The 13,924-nt window shown below is 44.2% G+C and overlaps 2 protein-coding genes across 2 annotated transcripts in view; both read left to right on the top strand.

Annotated features, from left to right (window-relative positions):
* The window catches only part of LOC120732003 (voltage-gated potassium channel subunit beta-3-like), a 17,160-nt gene extending 10,441 nt beyond the window's left edge, over positions 1-6,719 (top strand). Inside the window, exons 8-14 of the mRNA XM_040029384.1 lie at positions 1,238-1,324; positions 1,633-1,718; positions 1,888-2,008; positions 3,361-3,455; positions 3,579-3,699; positions 3,802-3,890; positions 4,288-6,719. Coding sequence (XP_039885318.1) covers positions 1,238-1,324; positions 1,633-1,718; positions 1,888-2,008; positions 3,361-3,455; positions 3,579-3,699; positions 3,802-3,890; positions 4,288-4,380 — 692 coding nt within the window. The 3' untranslated portion in view covers positions 4,381-6,719. The remainder of the gene's footprint in view (positions 1-1,237; positions 1,325-1,632; positions 1,719-1,887; positions 2,009-3,360; positions 3,456-3,578; positions 3,700-3,801; positions 3,891-4,287) is intronic.
* Positions 6,720-8,917: 2,198 nt separating this feature from the next.
* Positions 8,918-13,924, top strand: part of LOC120732002 (butyrophilin-like protein 2) — a 29,315-nt gene continuing 24,308 nt past the window's right edge. The window contains exon 1 of the mRNA XM_040029383.1: positions 8,918-9,024. Within this exon, the coding sequence (XP_039885317.1) occupies positions 8,988-9,024 (37 nt within the window). The 5' untranslated portion in view covers positions 8,918-8,987. The remainder of the gene's footprint in view (positions 9,025-13,924) is intronic.

The raw sequence follows: 13,924 nt of genomic DNA, 5'->3' as shown, positions 1-13,924 counted from the left end.
TCCAGTTATTTATTCATCTGCTGGAGCAGCAGGACAGTAACTGCAGCGCTCGTGCCGCTGATGCAAAGCCTGGTCCAGGCGTCAGACTAATCTAGCAGCAGCTCTGCTTTTATGATTCGTCCTGTAAAAGCAGGAAGTCCTAACGTTCTCTGGAGGTTTTCTAAAGGACACAAACATCTTCAACCTTCACACAACAGTTGGTACATTTGTGGGCGGGGCTACAGTGGCTGCAGAAAGGAGGTGGAGCTTTCTCCAGGGGCCCATCTGTTAAAATGTTACACCTGTAAAACAGCTGGTATACACGACAGAAGTGAAAGAAGTTTTCAGAGGCTTCGTGTCTTCATGGTTTAAACATTCACCTCCCAATCAGAGGATTGCAGGTTTGATCCCGGTCACACGTGTGCACGACTGTCTGTAAGGGAGCAGCTGAACACAGCAGCTTCATCCTGTTTGAGCAGAAAGTGCAGCTCGTCTGTTTTCTGCAGCACTTTGAGGATTTGTGAGCGCACAAACATTCTGAGTGTTACAGCTTAGCTGGCACGTTGGTGATGATGTAACACCACAGCTGATTGATAGGGTCAGACCACAAAGACAAACTGCTGGACCTTCACAGGGTCCGGTTCTTTATGTTGGACTACACTGGCTGTGTTTGAATCACTTCTCACAGATGCGCCAGCAGCAGAATCTGCCTGTGCTGATCTTTTAAGTCTGGATAAAGTAGCAGTAATCCAGGACGTCGAGCCTTCGCTGCGCTGCTGCTGAGCGTCATTCAAACCCTCCGAGTCCTCCGAGCGTCCTTCACGAGGTCGTCTGAGATAATTCCTGCCGTCAGCTCACACCAAAAACAGTCATCAAAACAACAGCAGAAACAACAGAAAGAGCAGACGCAGGTTTCCGCGGAGCTGTCAGAGATGCACACACTCACAGCGTCTCTGCTGACGGTGCAGGTGGAGGAGGCGCCCACCACGTTTCCCACGCACCTCCAGCTTTTCCACCAGCAGAGCATCTGATCACTTTCATGTGCAGCGCTGATCAGAAACACAAAATTCAGCGTCTGCAGGAGAGAAAATGATTCAGTGTGAGCCATACGGAGGCCCGCGAGGGCCAAACTCACAGATGCTGCAGGGCTGAGTGACAGCGGCACTTTGTGTCCTTCAGGCTGGAAATAAAACTGATTTCATTATTTGATTGAATTACGGCGGCATGCTGAGAATGGCCATCTGTGTGTGTGTTGCAGGTCTGCGTGGCTCGCTCTCCAGGTTACAGCTGGACTATGTGGACATCGTTTTCGCCAACAGAACGGACGTGAACGCGCCGATGGAGGGTCAGCGTGCACAAGCACACGTGCACAAACACACGTGCACAAACACGTGAACAAAGTAGCTCCACATGGAGACAAAATACAACAGTATTTAAAGTTTTCAGTAACTGAAAGCTACAGCTCATCACGTTTAGTGAATGAAACTTTCTCTGCAGCAGACAAATGTAAAAGTTTAAAATGGAACGTTATCTACTGTCTCAGTGCGTTCTGTCTAAACACGATGAAAACATCATTTTTCCTGTTCTGGATGAAGCAGAGCAGAGAGCCTCAGTCTGTGTGCAGCTGGGACTCACTGCTTTCTGTTTTTGCAGAGATCGTTCGAGCCATGACCTTCGTCATCGAGCAGGGCATGGCCATGTACTGGGGGACGTCGCGCTGGAACGTGGTGGAGATCATGGTAACACAACTCACAGCTGTGGGACCTGCACAGCTTTACTCTGAGCTTTGACATTTATGTTCCTGATACTGTATATTAAAATAAATAAATATAGACAGAGATGAGCTTCTATCTCATGACAGATTCATTAACGAAACACCCGAGTGTGTCTCACCTGTGTGTCCACCAGGAGGCGTACTCCATTGCGCGGCAGTTTAACCTGATCCCTCCGGTGTGCGAGCAGGCCGAGTATCACTACTTCCAGAGAGACAAAGTGGAGCTGCACCTGCCCGAACTCTACCACAAGATCGGTACACACACACACACACACACACACACACACACACACACACACACACACACACACACGATTTCTCAGTTATCTCATCAGTGTCTGAGGGTTCTTATAGAAAGCCGAACACAGAACTGTGATGATCGCACAGTTACAGGACATGTCTGCTCGGTCTTATAAACCACGTCCTGCATCATCAACGTAAACCAGGAGCAGTCTGAGCTGCAGCAGACTGGAGGAGCTGGACTCAAACCATCAACCCTTTGAGTAGCAGACAGCTGCCTCTAAATCCTGAGACGCCTTTAACGGCTTCATGACGGCACAGCTGAGACTCAGTGGAACCCTGAGGAGTACCAGGGCTACGGGAGATAACAGAGCAGCTTCACTGCTGCTGATCATACATCACATTCAGCGTCAAAGTTCACCTTCACTCTTTATTTATGAGCACATGAACGTGATTTCCCAGATTTATTCTCTGTGTGTACAAAGTGAAGGTTTCTCTGCGTCAGCTGATTTTGGAGGTTGAACACAGTTTGGATGAATGTAGCTAACAGACTGATGAGCACAGCCCTGTTTTTTAACCGCAGACAGCTGCAGTGTGTGGGTCTGAAACACGAGTCAGTGCTGGAGTGCATTAAATATGCATTCCTCTTTATGACCAGCAGGGGGCTCTGTAAACTTGTCCCTGATGTGTTTCTGGTCTCAGTCGCAAGTTCCAGGCCTTACTAAATAAAAAAATCATGTTCAGTTTGGAAATTTGGTCTCATTAGAATCAGGAAGGAGGGTTTCGGAGCTCATGAGCTGACAAGTGAATGATGACAGTGGTTTTACAGCCAATTTCAAAACATCACCCTGGTGAAAGCTGTCAGCTCGAGGCTCGTCTGGCTGCTTTCACCTCGTCCAGCTTCCACTAACTTCCAGCTGTGGTTACATTTATGTGACAGGACGTTTCTCAGAGGGGCCGGAACCACCCCTGGCCACCTCTTTAGCTATGGTCCTGGTCACACACTGACCATGAACCTGCTTTAATCTCATCTCTTTGATCTCATCGGCCAGGTAGAAGGCTGACCTGCGTTAAACACTGTAGTGGGAGCTGTGGGAGCTGTGGGTTGTGTGGGAATGTTTACTGTTGCTCACAGGTCACTTTGGCAGAGTACAGCTGTGCGATCAGCGGTTGTGTGTCTGTTGTTCTGTCAGTAGCTGTCACTGATGAGCTCTCAGGCTGGTGCGATGATGAAATGTTGCTCTGTGTCTTTAACTGGACGCTGAGACCCAGCCGAGGTCTGTGGGGACAGCAGCTGTTCAGGTCCACCTCTAAATTTAGACCCGTTTAACAAAAGTGCTCCAACATGAGGTCTGTGTGTCTGTCAGGTGTCGGAGCCATGACCTGGTCCCCGTTAGCTTGCGGCCTGCTGACGGGCAAATACAACGAGGGCGTCCCTGAGAGCTCCAGAGCTGCCATGAAGGTACAAGCAGCACAAACACCATCAATCTGAGCTCGGAGCAGCACAATGAGGCCATCTGTTACCCTGCTGATCAATACGTGTGTGTGTGTGTGTGTGTGTGTGTGTGTGTGTGTGTGTGTGCAGGGCTACGCTTGGCTGAAGGAGCGCCTCTGCAGTGATGAGGGGAAGAAGCAGCTCAGCAAAATCAAAGAGCTCCACCTGCTGGCTGACAGGCTGAACTGCACGGCTGCTCAGCTGGCCATTGGTAATCTTACAGCACCACAAGTGTGTGTGTGTGTGTGTGTGTGTGTGTGTGTGTGTGTGTGTGTGTGTGTGATATTAACTGATGTCTCTGTGTGTTTGCCAGCCTGGTGTCTCCGCAGTGAAGGCGTCAGCTCGGTGCTGCTCGGCGTCTCCAACACAGAACAGCTGCTGGAGAACCTCGGCTCTGTCAGGGTAACAACGTGGCACTGAACCTTCACCTTTGACCTTTAACCCCAAGTACACATTACAGCTTCTGGGACGTTTCTGAGATCTTCAAGATCCGCAAACAGCGAGGGAACATCTGAGGGAACTAATGCAGATTTAGCCTCAGTCTGGAATAAACAAATATATATTTGTTTATTATGACGAGACTGGCTGACTGAAGTTTACAGTTTCTGAATAAACTCAGAATAATAAACAACAGCTAAAACTACAGCAAAGACAGAAATATGACAGGAAGTTCACATTTTAAATAAAAAATCAGCTGTTAAAGACAAAAAATGCTGCGATAACAGGAAACAACCAGTCAGAGGTCCAGTCTGAGGCCTGTGATTGGTAGCCACTAACCACTTCCTGTTCTGTCCCTCAGGTGCTGTCTCAGCTGACTCCGCCCCTCATCGCCGAGATGGACGCGTTGCTGGGCAACAAGCCAAGAAATGTGAAGAAGGAGGCGAGAAGATGAAGATGAGGAAGAGTTCAGACTGTAGATAATCAGAAATATTTATTCTTGTATTAATCTTCACATCTTCATTAATACAGTAAAATATTCAGATGGATAAACTGTGACAGGAAAACAGTTAAAAACAGAGAAAAATAACGAGAAGGTTGGAAGCTGGTATCAAAGGAAACTTTTATGGTAAAACCATTAAAATATAAATATGTTTGTTTCCTAGTTAATCATGTAGGGATTTATGGAAGTTCCTTAATTAAACAATGTTTGTGAGGAGCTGCAGAAATAAAAATCTAGATTTTATGAAACTGTGAAACACATAAATATGTATAACAATAAAACGTGTATCCGTACAAACAGAAGCACAAACTTTTTTCTAGTTAGGAAATAATAACTTGGTTTTATTTTGTAAACAATCACAAATATCACATGAACGTAGAGTTTTATTTTTATATATTACTATAATTTTTATCATCACATATTAAGCCCCGCTGTGATCTACATCCTTGTGTTTTATGATATTAGGACATTTATGAAATAAAGGCACAAGTAAACTAAATTTACAATTAGTGTAAAAAACACAATCATGCTTCAAACTTCTCACTCCAGTATAAATATATATAATAAAAGTATTTTTATTTGATCCAGAGTTCTTCTTTTAGGCTTTGTTTTTTGGCATACACAGGCTTCCGTATCTCAATAAGCGCTATTTGTATTTCAAAATAAAAGCCTGCTCCTGAGTACTCTGTACTGAAAATATATTTATGAGTATATTTACTGTGAAATGGGAAATGTGTATTTTATGAATGTAGCTGCTGCTCCCTCCTGTGTGTGTTTAGATAGAGAAGACATTTAACTCAGTGGTGCTCAACCTGAGGAGACGGGACCTCTCAGGAGTCAGGACCTCCTCACATCTGGAACATCTTGAAGGAAACGAGTATACTTTCCATCTCAATTAAAGCGAACACAGTAAGATTAATGTGACTCAGTGGAGGTTACAACATGAACACAACACCAACAAGTGAACTTTAACCAAGTACCTGACAGGTGTTTGGACTCCTGATGGGTGGATGTGAAGCTGTGTGATTCAGGCTGTAAAAATCAGAAACACCACCTGTGCACCGGCTTCAGTGTGGCTGATGTTTGACTGGAAGTCCCTTTATGTTCCTCAGTGTGCTGTGAAGCTGCTGGAACTTGGTTTTCATTCATGTGGCGTCGATAAAGATGGAGGTAAATCTGCTGAATCTGGAGGGTGGAGACTGTTTCCTGTGTCACTGAAGGTTCTCCGTCTGATGCTGGGAGTAGAGCTCATGTTGCAGATCCACCTGTGTGTGCTGGCAGGAGGACAGATCAGCTCCATCAGCTGACACAACAAATTCAAGTCAGTTTGAAGCAGACGTTGATGTTTGCTGTCAGTCTGAGGTCAGAGGTCAGGCGTGGGCTCTAGACAGATCTGAGCATATCAGCTGGGGTAAAAATGAGCCAGAGGTGCACGAGAAGAAGATCGAGAAGATTTAACCAGGTGTTTATTCCTATGAATCAGACCTGCTTCACATGGGCTCTGTGTGACTTACATATTTATGTAAACCTGCTGATCAGGCTCAGAGTCAACGTCAGTAACAGAGACAAACTGATGTAAATATGTAAAAATAAAACCAATAGTAAAGCTCATCCTTGGTGTTTATTACCCAGAGTTTATAATCAGAGTTGGTCTTTTAAACACTGAAATAATCAGTATTAATTTTCACTGCATAATTCAAACATTCATAATCAAAACAGTCGAGTTTCCTGATGTTTCCACTCTGCTGGAGCTTTTTGACCCAAGCTCAGTTTATTATTTCAGTTTCACTCTGATCAGAAAAATCCAAATTATGCTGTTCTTTAATGAGAATAAAAAATAATAATAAAAATGACCCTTTGAAATAAATACTGTGAGTACCTACACAACATTTATGTTAAAAATATGAAATAATGTGTAAAATAAACACTGTGATTCATTATTGAAGCGTTTTTCTTTGTTAGATCATCACCTGTTTACGCTCACAACAAAGAAACATTATTATCCCATAAATCCTTTCAATTTGACGCCACTGATCACCTGACAAAAACTGTGTGACCGTTACCATGACGACCAGCTGGATCACAAAGTTTCCTCCATCTTCCTGTTTAACCCCTCCTACCACTCTCTGTGTAAGAATACCAATAAAGTTATTTAAATCTGGATGAGAGTGTCTGCCTCTGACCACCAGGTGGAGCTAAAGTCACACAGGAGCTGCAAACAAAGAGCGAGTGAGACTGTAGGTGAGCTGTGATCAGTGTGAAGCTCCCTCAGGCTCATCTCACTCACTCTGTCCACACTTCTCACTCCTTCTCTGCATGACCACACAAAATATCTCAAATATAATCTTATGATCTTTATCATGAGAGCAGGTGTGATCTCAGAATCACCCACAGCTGAGTTCTGTGGAAGCATTTTCAGAGACACTGGGCAAACAGAAGCTGCAGGGTCAGTTTTATTGACTCTGAAGTCACCGGGACCAGGATACAGATATCAGTGTTAGCATGTGTGCTTTCTGTCACAGCCAAAAAAGACTGAAGTCCATTCTGAGCCTGTAAAACGTCTCTGTCGTTAACACGGTTTTTGAAACAAAGCCCAGAGTCCTTCTGTCCTGAACTGTCGAAGTTAATCATTGATTTTACCCTCTGCCAGGATCAGAGCTCAGCTTTACTCCACCTGTCTGACTTCTTCATGTGTCTGTGTCACATTCAGTGACTGCTTCTTCTTCTTTGTTTGTCTTTGAGAAGCTTTGCGTGTAAAACGAGGCATCGGTGCTTCAGTAAAGCCTTTATTTAGATCCTGTGTGGAGCTGCACGACCAACATGTGACTTTCAGCTTTGATTCAAAGTGTTTCATTAACAGCATCACATTCGACCCACAACAACAATCTCATCATCAAGTTTGCTGATGACACCACGGTAGTCGGACTCATCTCAAAGGGAGACGAGGCAGAGTACAGAGAGGAAGTCCTGAAGCTGGCAGCATGGTGTTCAGAAAACAACCTGGCACCGAACACTAAGAAAACCAAAGAGCTCATTGTTGACTTCAGGAGACACAGCACTGACTTGGCCCCCTCTACATCAACGGGGAGTGTGTGGAGAGGGTCCACAGCTTCCGGTTCCTTGGTGTCCTCATCTCTGCTGACATCTCCTGGACAGACAACATCCTGAGAGTCCTCAGGAAGTACAAGCTGAACTCCAACCTGCTGCTGACCTTCTACTGCTCGTCCATTGAGAGCCTGCTAACCTACTGGATCACGGTATGGTACAGCAGCTGCACCAAGGCGGATAGAGTGAGGCTTCAGAGTGTGATCAAGACAGCACAAGAGATCATCGGCTGCCCTCTCCCCTCCCTGATGGACATTTATTCCTCCCGCTGCCTCAGCAGAGCAGCAGACATTATCAAGGACAGCTCCCACCCTGGCTTCAACATGTTCAGCCTGCTTCCCTCAGGGAAGCGCTACAGGTGCATCAGCACAAAAACCCACAGACTCAAAAACAGTTTCTTCCCCAAAGCCATAACCACCCTGAACTCACACATGCACCACTTCCTTTATGGACCACCACTGTGCAATACCAATTCTATGTGCAATAACTCAACTGTATATACATAACACTATTTATTACATATTACTTTTTTTTTTAAAAACCGGCTTGTATATTTGTACATTTTATATATATATATCTTTTTCCCTATGTTAATACTGTCCATGTGTATATAGCGCTGCAGAACTGTACGCCCCCCCCCCCCCCGAGGATGTTTAAACTGAGTAGGAGATGCTCTGTATCTCATTGTACAACTGTACAGTGACAATAAAGGCATTCTATTCTATTCTATTAACTGATCTGGAATTAAAGACATGTTTACACAGGGTGAGGCTGTTCACTTATTTAATGACACTAAATGAATGAAACACATCAAACCTGCAGCTGGTTTAAAGTGTTTTATTGGCTTTGACTGTAATTTTAAATAAATGTGCTGAAAAGCTGAAGTTAAACCATCAGAGAGTAAAAACTAAGATCTTACAGGAAGTCCTGACCTGCTCGGCTGCAGGTTCAGTTTATCAGAGTTTGAGTTTCTGTGTGAAGGTCGAAGTTCAGTCATCATATGAGTATGTGACATGTCATAAAAGTCACCAGGATACTCGTATAAACACTAATATAACATAGAAGAATGTGTGTCTGTATTATTCTCTACATACAGACTGTAACACCGACCTGAAACTGTAAACTCGTGATTCAAGAACCAAAATTAAACATTAACAAGTTTGTTTTGTTTCTTAGCAAAGTTCACATTTTATTTCTGCTTTGCTGAAGTTTGGTCGAGCAGGGCTGTAAATGATCTGTGACACAGACACACCTTATTGAGCCATCTGCTCACTTTTCCTCACAGGCTTTGATTTAACTCTGTGGATCAGCAGTGACATGGTCACGGTGGGTACTGCAGCCGTCAGCCTCATGTCCCGTCTGAAGCAGTGTGAGAGTGTCAGTAGAGGAAAGTGAAGCTGCTGTGAGCTGATGTCCTGAAGGGCTTTTAAAGAGTCTCTGAGTTTGACAGGAACATGAAGATGTTTGTGGTGTTTGTGATCCTCCTGCACGGTAAGTACACCTTCCTCTCTCTGCTCTCATCATCAGCTTTTCTTTCATCTCTCTCTTTAATGTGTTGAAGTGCAGCAGGAGGAGATTTCCATCAAACACTGGATTCTGATTCAGATCAAACTAACAATGCATTCATACAACAGTATGTGAGAGGCGGAGAGTGTTCGACTCTTTCTGTGGGGAGATCTTTCATTTTTTGTCCTTCCACAGCTCTCCTTAGTCTCAGACATAACACACACTGACGGATGTAGTCTGATACTGTTTGACTTAGCTTGGGAATCCAATAACCGCTGGACTGTATTTCGCTCATTGTGAAGCTCTTTCCTTGATGATTTATCCTTTCGTGACAGTGAGCGATTATGAGTTTTGTAATATGATGCTATCTTGGAATGACAGTTGGATGTTTGAATGTGTTTGGAAGCAATGAATGTTGTAGCCTTCCTCCCACCTTGTCTTTGTCCAAGAAAGGATCCAAGTTGTACATTTTGTTGCTCTCAGGTTATGGTCTTCCTTTGCTTAATGTCTTTATCTCATCTTGATGCATTCTCAATCATCCAGGAAAGTAAATCTCCAAAAGTTGATTCTGTTTATCTGCACGTAGCGTTTTGTGGGAGAAACGTTTCGTCACTCATCCAAGTGACTTCTTCAGTCTCAGCTGACTGCAGGTTTCCCCAAATCTGCAGTCAGCTGAGACTGTGATGTTGGATGCCCCCAGCATCCAACATCAGCCTGGAGGAGAGGAAGGCACTCACATCACTTAGTGATGACAACAACATTATCATCCTTCCGGCAGACAAGGGTAGGTGCACAGTATTGCTAAACCAGAAAGACTGTCATGAGAAAATTTTGTCACTACTCAGTGATGAAAATACTTATGAGCCCCTGAAATGAGACCCAGGAAGTGGCTACAGGAAGAGGGCGATAGACTGTCTGAAGCAGTTAGAACAAGACAAGGCTATTGACCGGACCTCATACCACAGGCTATACCCAGTGGAGTCTACACCGAGCCTGTATGGTTTACCAAAGATAAACAAACAAGGTGCACCTTTAAGACCGATTGTCTGCATGATCAACTCTGTCACCTATAACATCTCCAAGTTTCTGGCTTCGATCCTCAACCCGCTGGTGGGCAGCTCTGAACACCACATCCAGAACACCCTGGATTTTGTTGAGAAGGTGAGAGATGTCATTATGAAGGCAGATGAAACCATGGTCTCGTACGACGTTACATCTCTCTTCACTTGCATCCCAGTCACGGAAGCGTTGGAGGTAGTCCGTAAGAGATTACAGGATGACCCCAACCTCAGCAACAGGATCACTCTCAGCATCGACCAAGTGTGTTTGCTTTTGGAACTGTGTCTTCATTACACCTACTTCACACACAAGGGTCAGTTCTACAGGCAGAAACATGTGTGTGCCATGGGCTCCCCAGTTTCACCCATCGTGGCCAATTTGTACATGGAAGAAGTGGAAAAGAGGGCTTTGCTATCCTACCCTGGAACACCACCAAGCCATTGGTTCAGATATGTGGATGACACCTGGGTGAAAATCAAATCTCAGGACGTTCCACAATTCATGGATCACATTAACTCGGTGGACCGACACATCAAATTCACCAGGGAGGATATGAAAAGTGGCAGGTTAGCCTTCTTAGACTGTGAGATTTCCATCAGTAATGGGGGACATCTAAAAGCTGACGTGTACCGTAAACCTACACATACAGATCAGTATCTAAGGTTTGACTCTCATCATCCACTGGACCACAAACTGGGTGTCATCAGGACGCTACAACACAGAGCGAACACCATCCCTACAGACACAGCAGCCAGGAAGCAGAAGAACAGCACATCAAAAAGGCCCTGAGTAAATGTGGTTATCCCAGCTGGACTTTTGTCAAAGCTGGGAAGGGCCCTAAAGAAAGCTCCAGCCGATCCAGAAGAGGACAAACACTGCCCTGTAGTGATCCCGTACGTGTCAGGAGTATCGGAGCAGTTGAGACGCATTTTTTCTAAACACCAGGTCTCTGTGGCTTTTAAACCCCAAAACACGCTGCGCCAAAAATTGGTCCACCCCAAGGATCGGGTCCCCCGACACAAACAGAGTAACATAGTGTACGCTGTTAAGTGCAGGAGGATTGCCAGGATTTATACATCGGGGAAACCAAACAACCTCTGGTGAAGCGGATGGCACAACACAGAAGAGCTACCTCGTCAGGCCAGGACTCTGCAGTCTGTTTACACCTACAGACCAGTGGACACTCTTTCAATGATGAGGATGTAACATCCTGGACAGGGAGGAACGCTGGTTAGAGGGCGGAGTCAAGGAGGCCATTTACGTGAAAAGGGAAAGACCATCTCTGAATCGAGGAGGGGGCCTAAGGGTACATCTGTCACCATCTTACAATGCTGTGACTGCAGCCATTCCCCACCTCTCTGTGAATGGTACTCATGGCCATTGATCAGTGGTCTTTGATCAGGGGGTTTTGGTCAGTGGTTGTTGATCAATGGTCATGAGAATTTGCATAATTATGATTAAGGAACTGACCTCCCAGCCCATTGCTCCTTCAGTGGGCTGGTTTCAGTCATTATGCAAATTTACTGTGTATAAGATTTGGGGAAACATGTAGTCAGCTGAGACTGAAGAAGTACCTTGGATGAGTGACGAAACGTTTCTCCCACAAAACGCTACGTCCAGATGAACAGAATCAACTTTTGGCGGTCTTTATCTCATCTGAAAATGTTAGTCTTTGTAAGTTTTTGATAATCACCAATTGCTCTATTAGAATATTATGGCCAACAGTATCGAACGCTGCACTGAGGTCTAGCAATCTGCCCCATGGTCAAAGGTGAGGAACTACTGATTGGTATTTTTTTGATGGCTCTTTGTCAGTCAAAACATGGGATCAGGGAATTGGTGCACTGCTACTAGTGATGCAGATGCTGTAGATTTACAGATTTATTGTAAATTTTAAAACCTATCCACAAATTTTGCAAATAACAAAGTTAAATGCAGCTAAGGCATTTTTTAAAAATAACCTGCAGGCCTGACAACAGCAGGTGTATCACTCCTCCTGTTTTCCACCTGGAAAACTGGTGATTGTTTGTTTTTATGGGCCGATGGATTTTTGTTTTTGAAAGGTGGTGGATTGGCCAGATGCTGGCCAGTGAGTAAAAATAACTCAGTTGGTTGGTGGTGGCTATGGCGGAGCTTCCACAGAGGCCAGCAGGTGGATGAGGGAAACGGGAGGCAGGAAGAGGAGGAGGGGCCCAAGGCGACAAGTCCGAGTGTCAGGTGAACTGAACTTCAGGTAAGAAGTTATGACCTGCAGTCTCTCCGGGTCAGATATAAACCAAGTTTAGGTGGAGTTTATTTTCGTTGTGCTGAATTTTTACCGTCAGTTACAATAACTCGTACTGCTACTAGCTAGCATGACGGAGTTTATATACAGCTGGGTGGGTGCTATGATGTTACTGATAGTAAACTTTATTTTATTCATAAGCTTAGTTAGTAGAGTTGCCAACCGTCCCGTAAAAAACAGAATCGTCTCGTATTCAGAGAAAATATCACGCATTTCGTATTGAGGTGAAAAGGAACACAGTTTGTCCTGTACTTCAGCCAGAATGAAAAAAAGACACAAAGCTGGAGTTATTCTGTCTTTATGCTGCACAGCTGCCTCTCATTCTCTCCCCCTCCCTCTCCTGTTTCTACTTCAATCATGAAACTGATCAATGATCAGCTGATCGGCTTTTCTCTCTTGTTTTTTTATCGCTGAATTTGTGCCAGAAAGAAGAAACCAGCGGATGTCGCGCTAAACAACAGTAGCACGTTTAAGCTTGATTAGCTGTTGTTAGAATTTATTTAATATTAATTTCTAGTATCAGCTGATGTTTGCTGGAGCCACAGCTGTAAAGCTGCTGGTCATGATGTCGGTTTGTATATGTGGTGAGAGGGAAACATGAAGATGAAACCAGGAGATGTCCTTACTGAATCATCAGAGCTGAACAGGTGATGGAGAAACAGGTTTACCTTTTAGGTGACATGAATGAGTTGAAGGGAAGTTATGAACTGTTTCTGAGAGACAAATAACACCAGGATCCTTTTTTATGTAGCTGACAGCTGGTAACTGTGCAGGGGCGGGTCTAGCAAAGTGTTGCCAGGGGGGCAGGTAGGGCATTAACAGGGAGAGGGGGGCACAAAGAAATACTTTTCTTTCTTATTCTCATTTAAAATGTCTAGCTTTTAAAAAAATAATTATCTGAATCTTACAACCAAAGTTTTTATCTGATGTAAAATGTAGTAATAAATGTAGCCAATTAGCAGCTCTGGAGGCCAGGATTGCTGAATTGGAGACTTGCGCTTCACACCCTTGACAAACCATCATTTGTTTAAACGATGCTTTTTGTTATACAGGTAAAACATTTATTACCAACCTGAGAGTTTATCCCCTGGTCATATGACATGACGAATGACTTCTGAACATTTAATCTGTGCCCCACCACAGCTCAAGATGCTATAGGTCCGCTCAGTAACACTCTGAGTCTGCAGGTACAATGTATTAATCTTTCAATTGGCGCTCATTTACTGTGCGCCTTTCTCGCAGGAACCGCATGCAAGTCCCAAAAAACTGAATTTGAGAACTGAAACTAAATGGTGAGAAGTGAATTTGAAATTATTCAAAATAAAGTTTGAAAGCAAATTAATTCATTTTCAAAACATAAAATTCAATTTCAATTTGGTGACTATCATTTTCAAACCAATACATTGGATGTATTGGTAGCCATTGTTAAATTCTTCAGTTCTTTTGATCTTTGGGCTGAAAGAAGGACAACACTTGGTGTATAAATGCTCAATCAACAATCATTTTATTCCATACAATTCTCATTATTCCAAACAACACTTC

Source organism: Simochromis diagramma, unplaced genomic scaffold (genome assembly GCF_900408965.1).
Source record: "Simochromis diagramma unplaced genomic scaffold, fSimDia1.1 OVJJ01000395.1, whole genome shotgun sequence".
Classification (NCBI taxonomy): domain Eukaryota; kingdom Metazoa; phylum Chordata; class Actinopteri; order Cichliformes; family Cichlidae; genus Simochromis; species Simochromis diagramma.
Note: the sequence above shows the minus strand (reverse complement) of the source record. Positions and strands in the feature narration are given on the sequence as shown.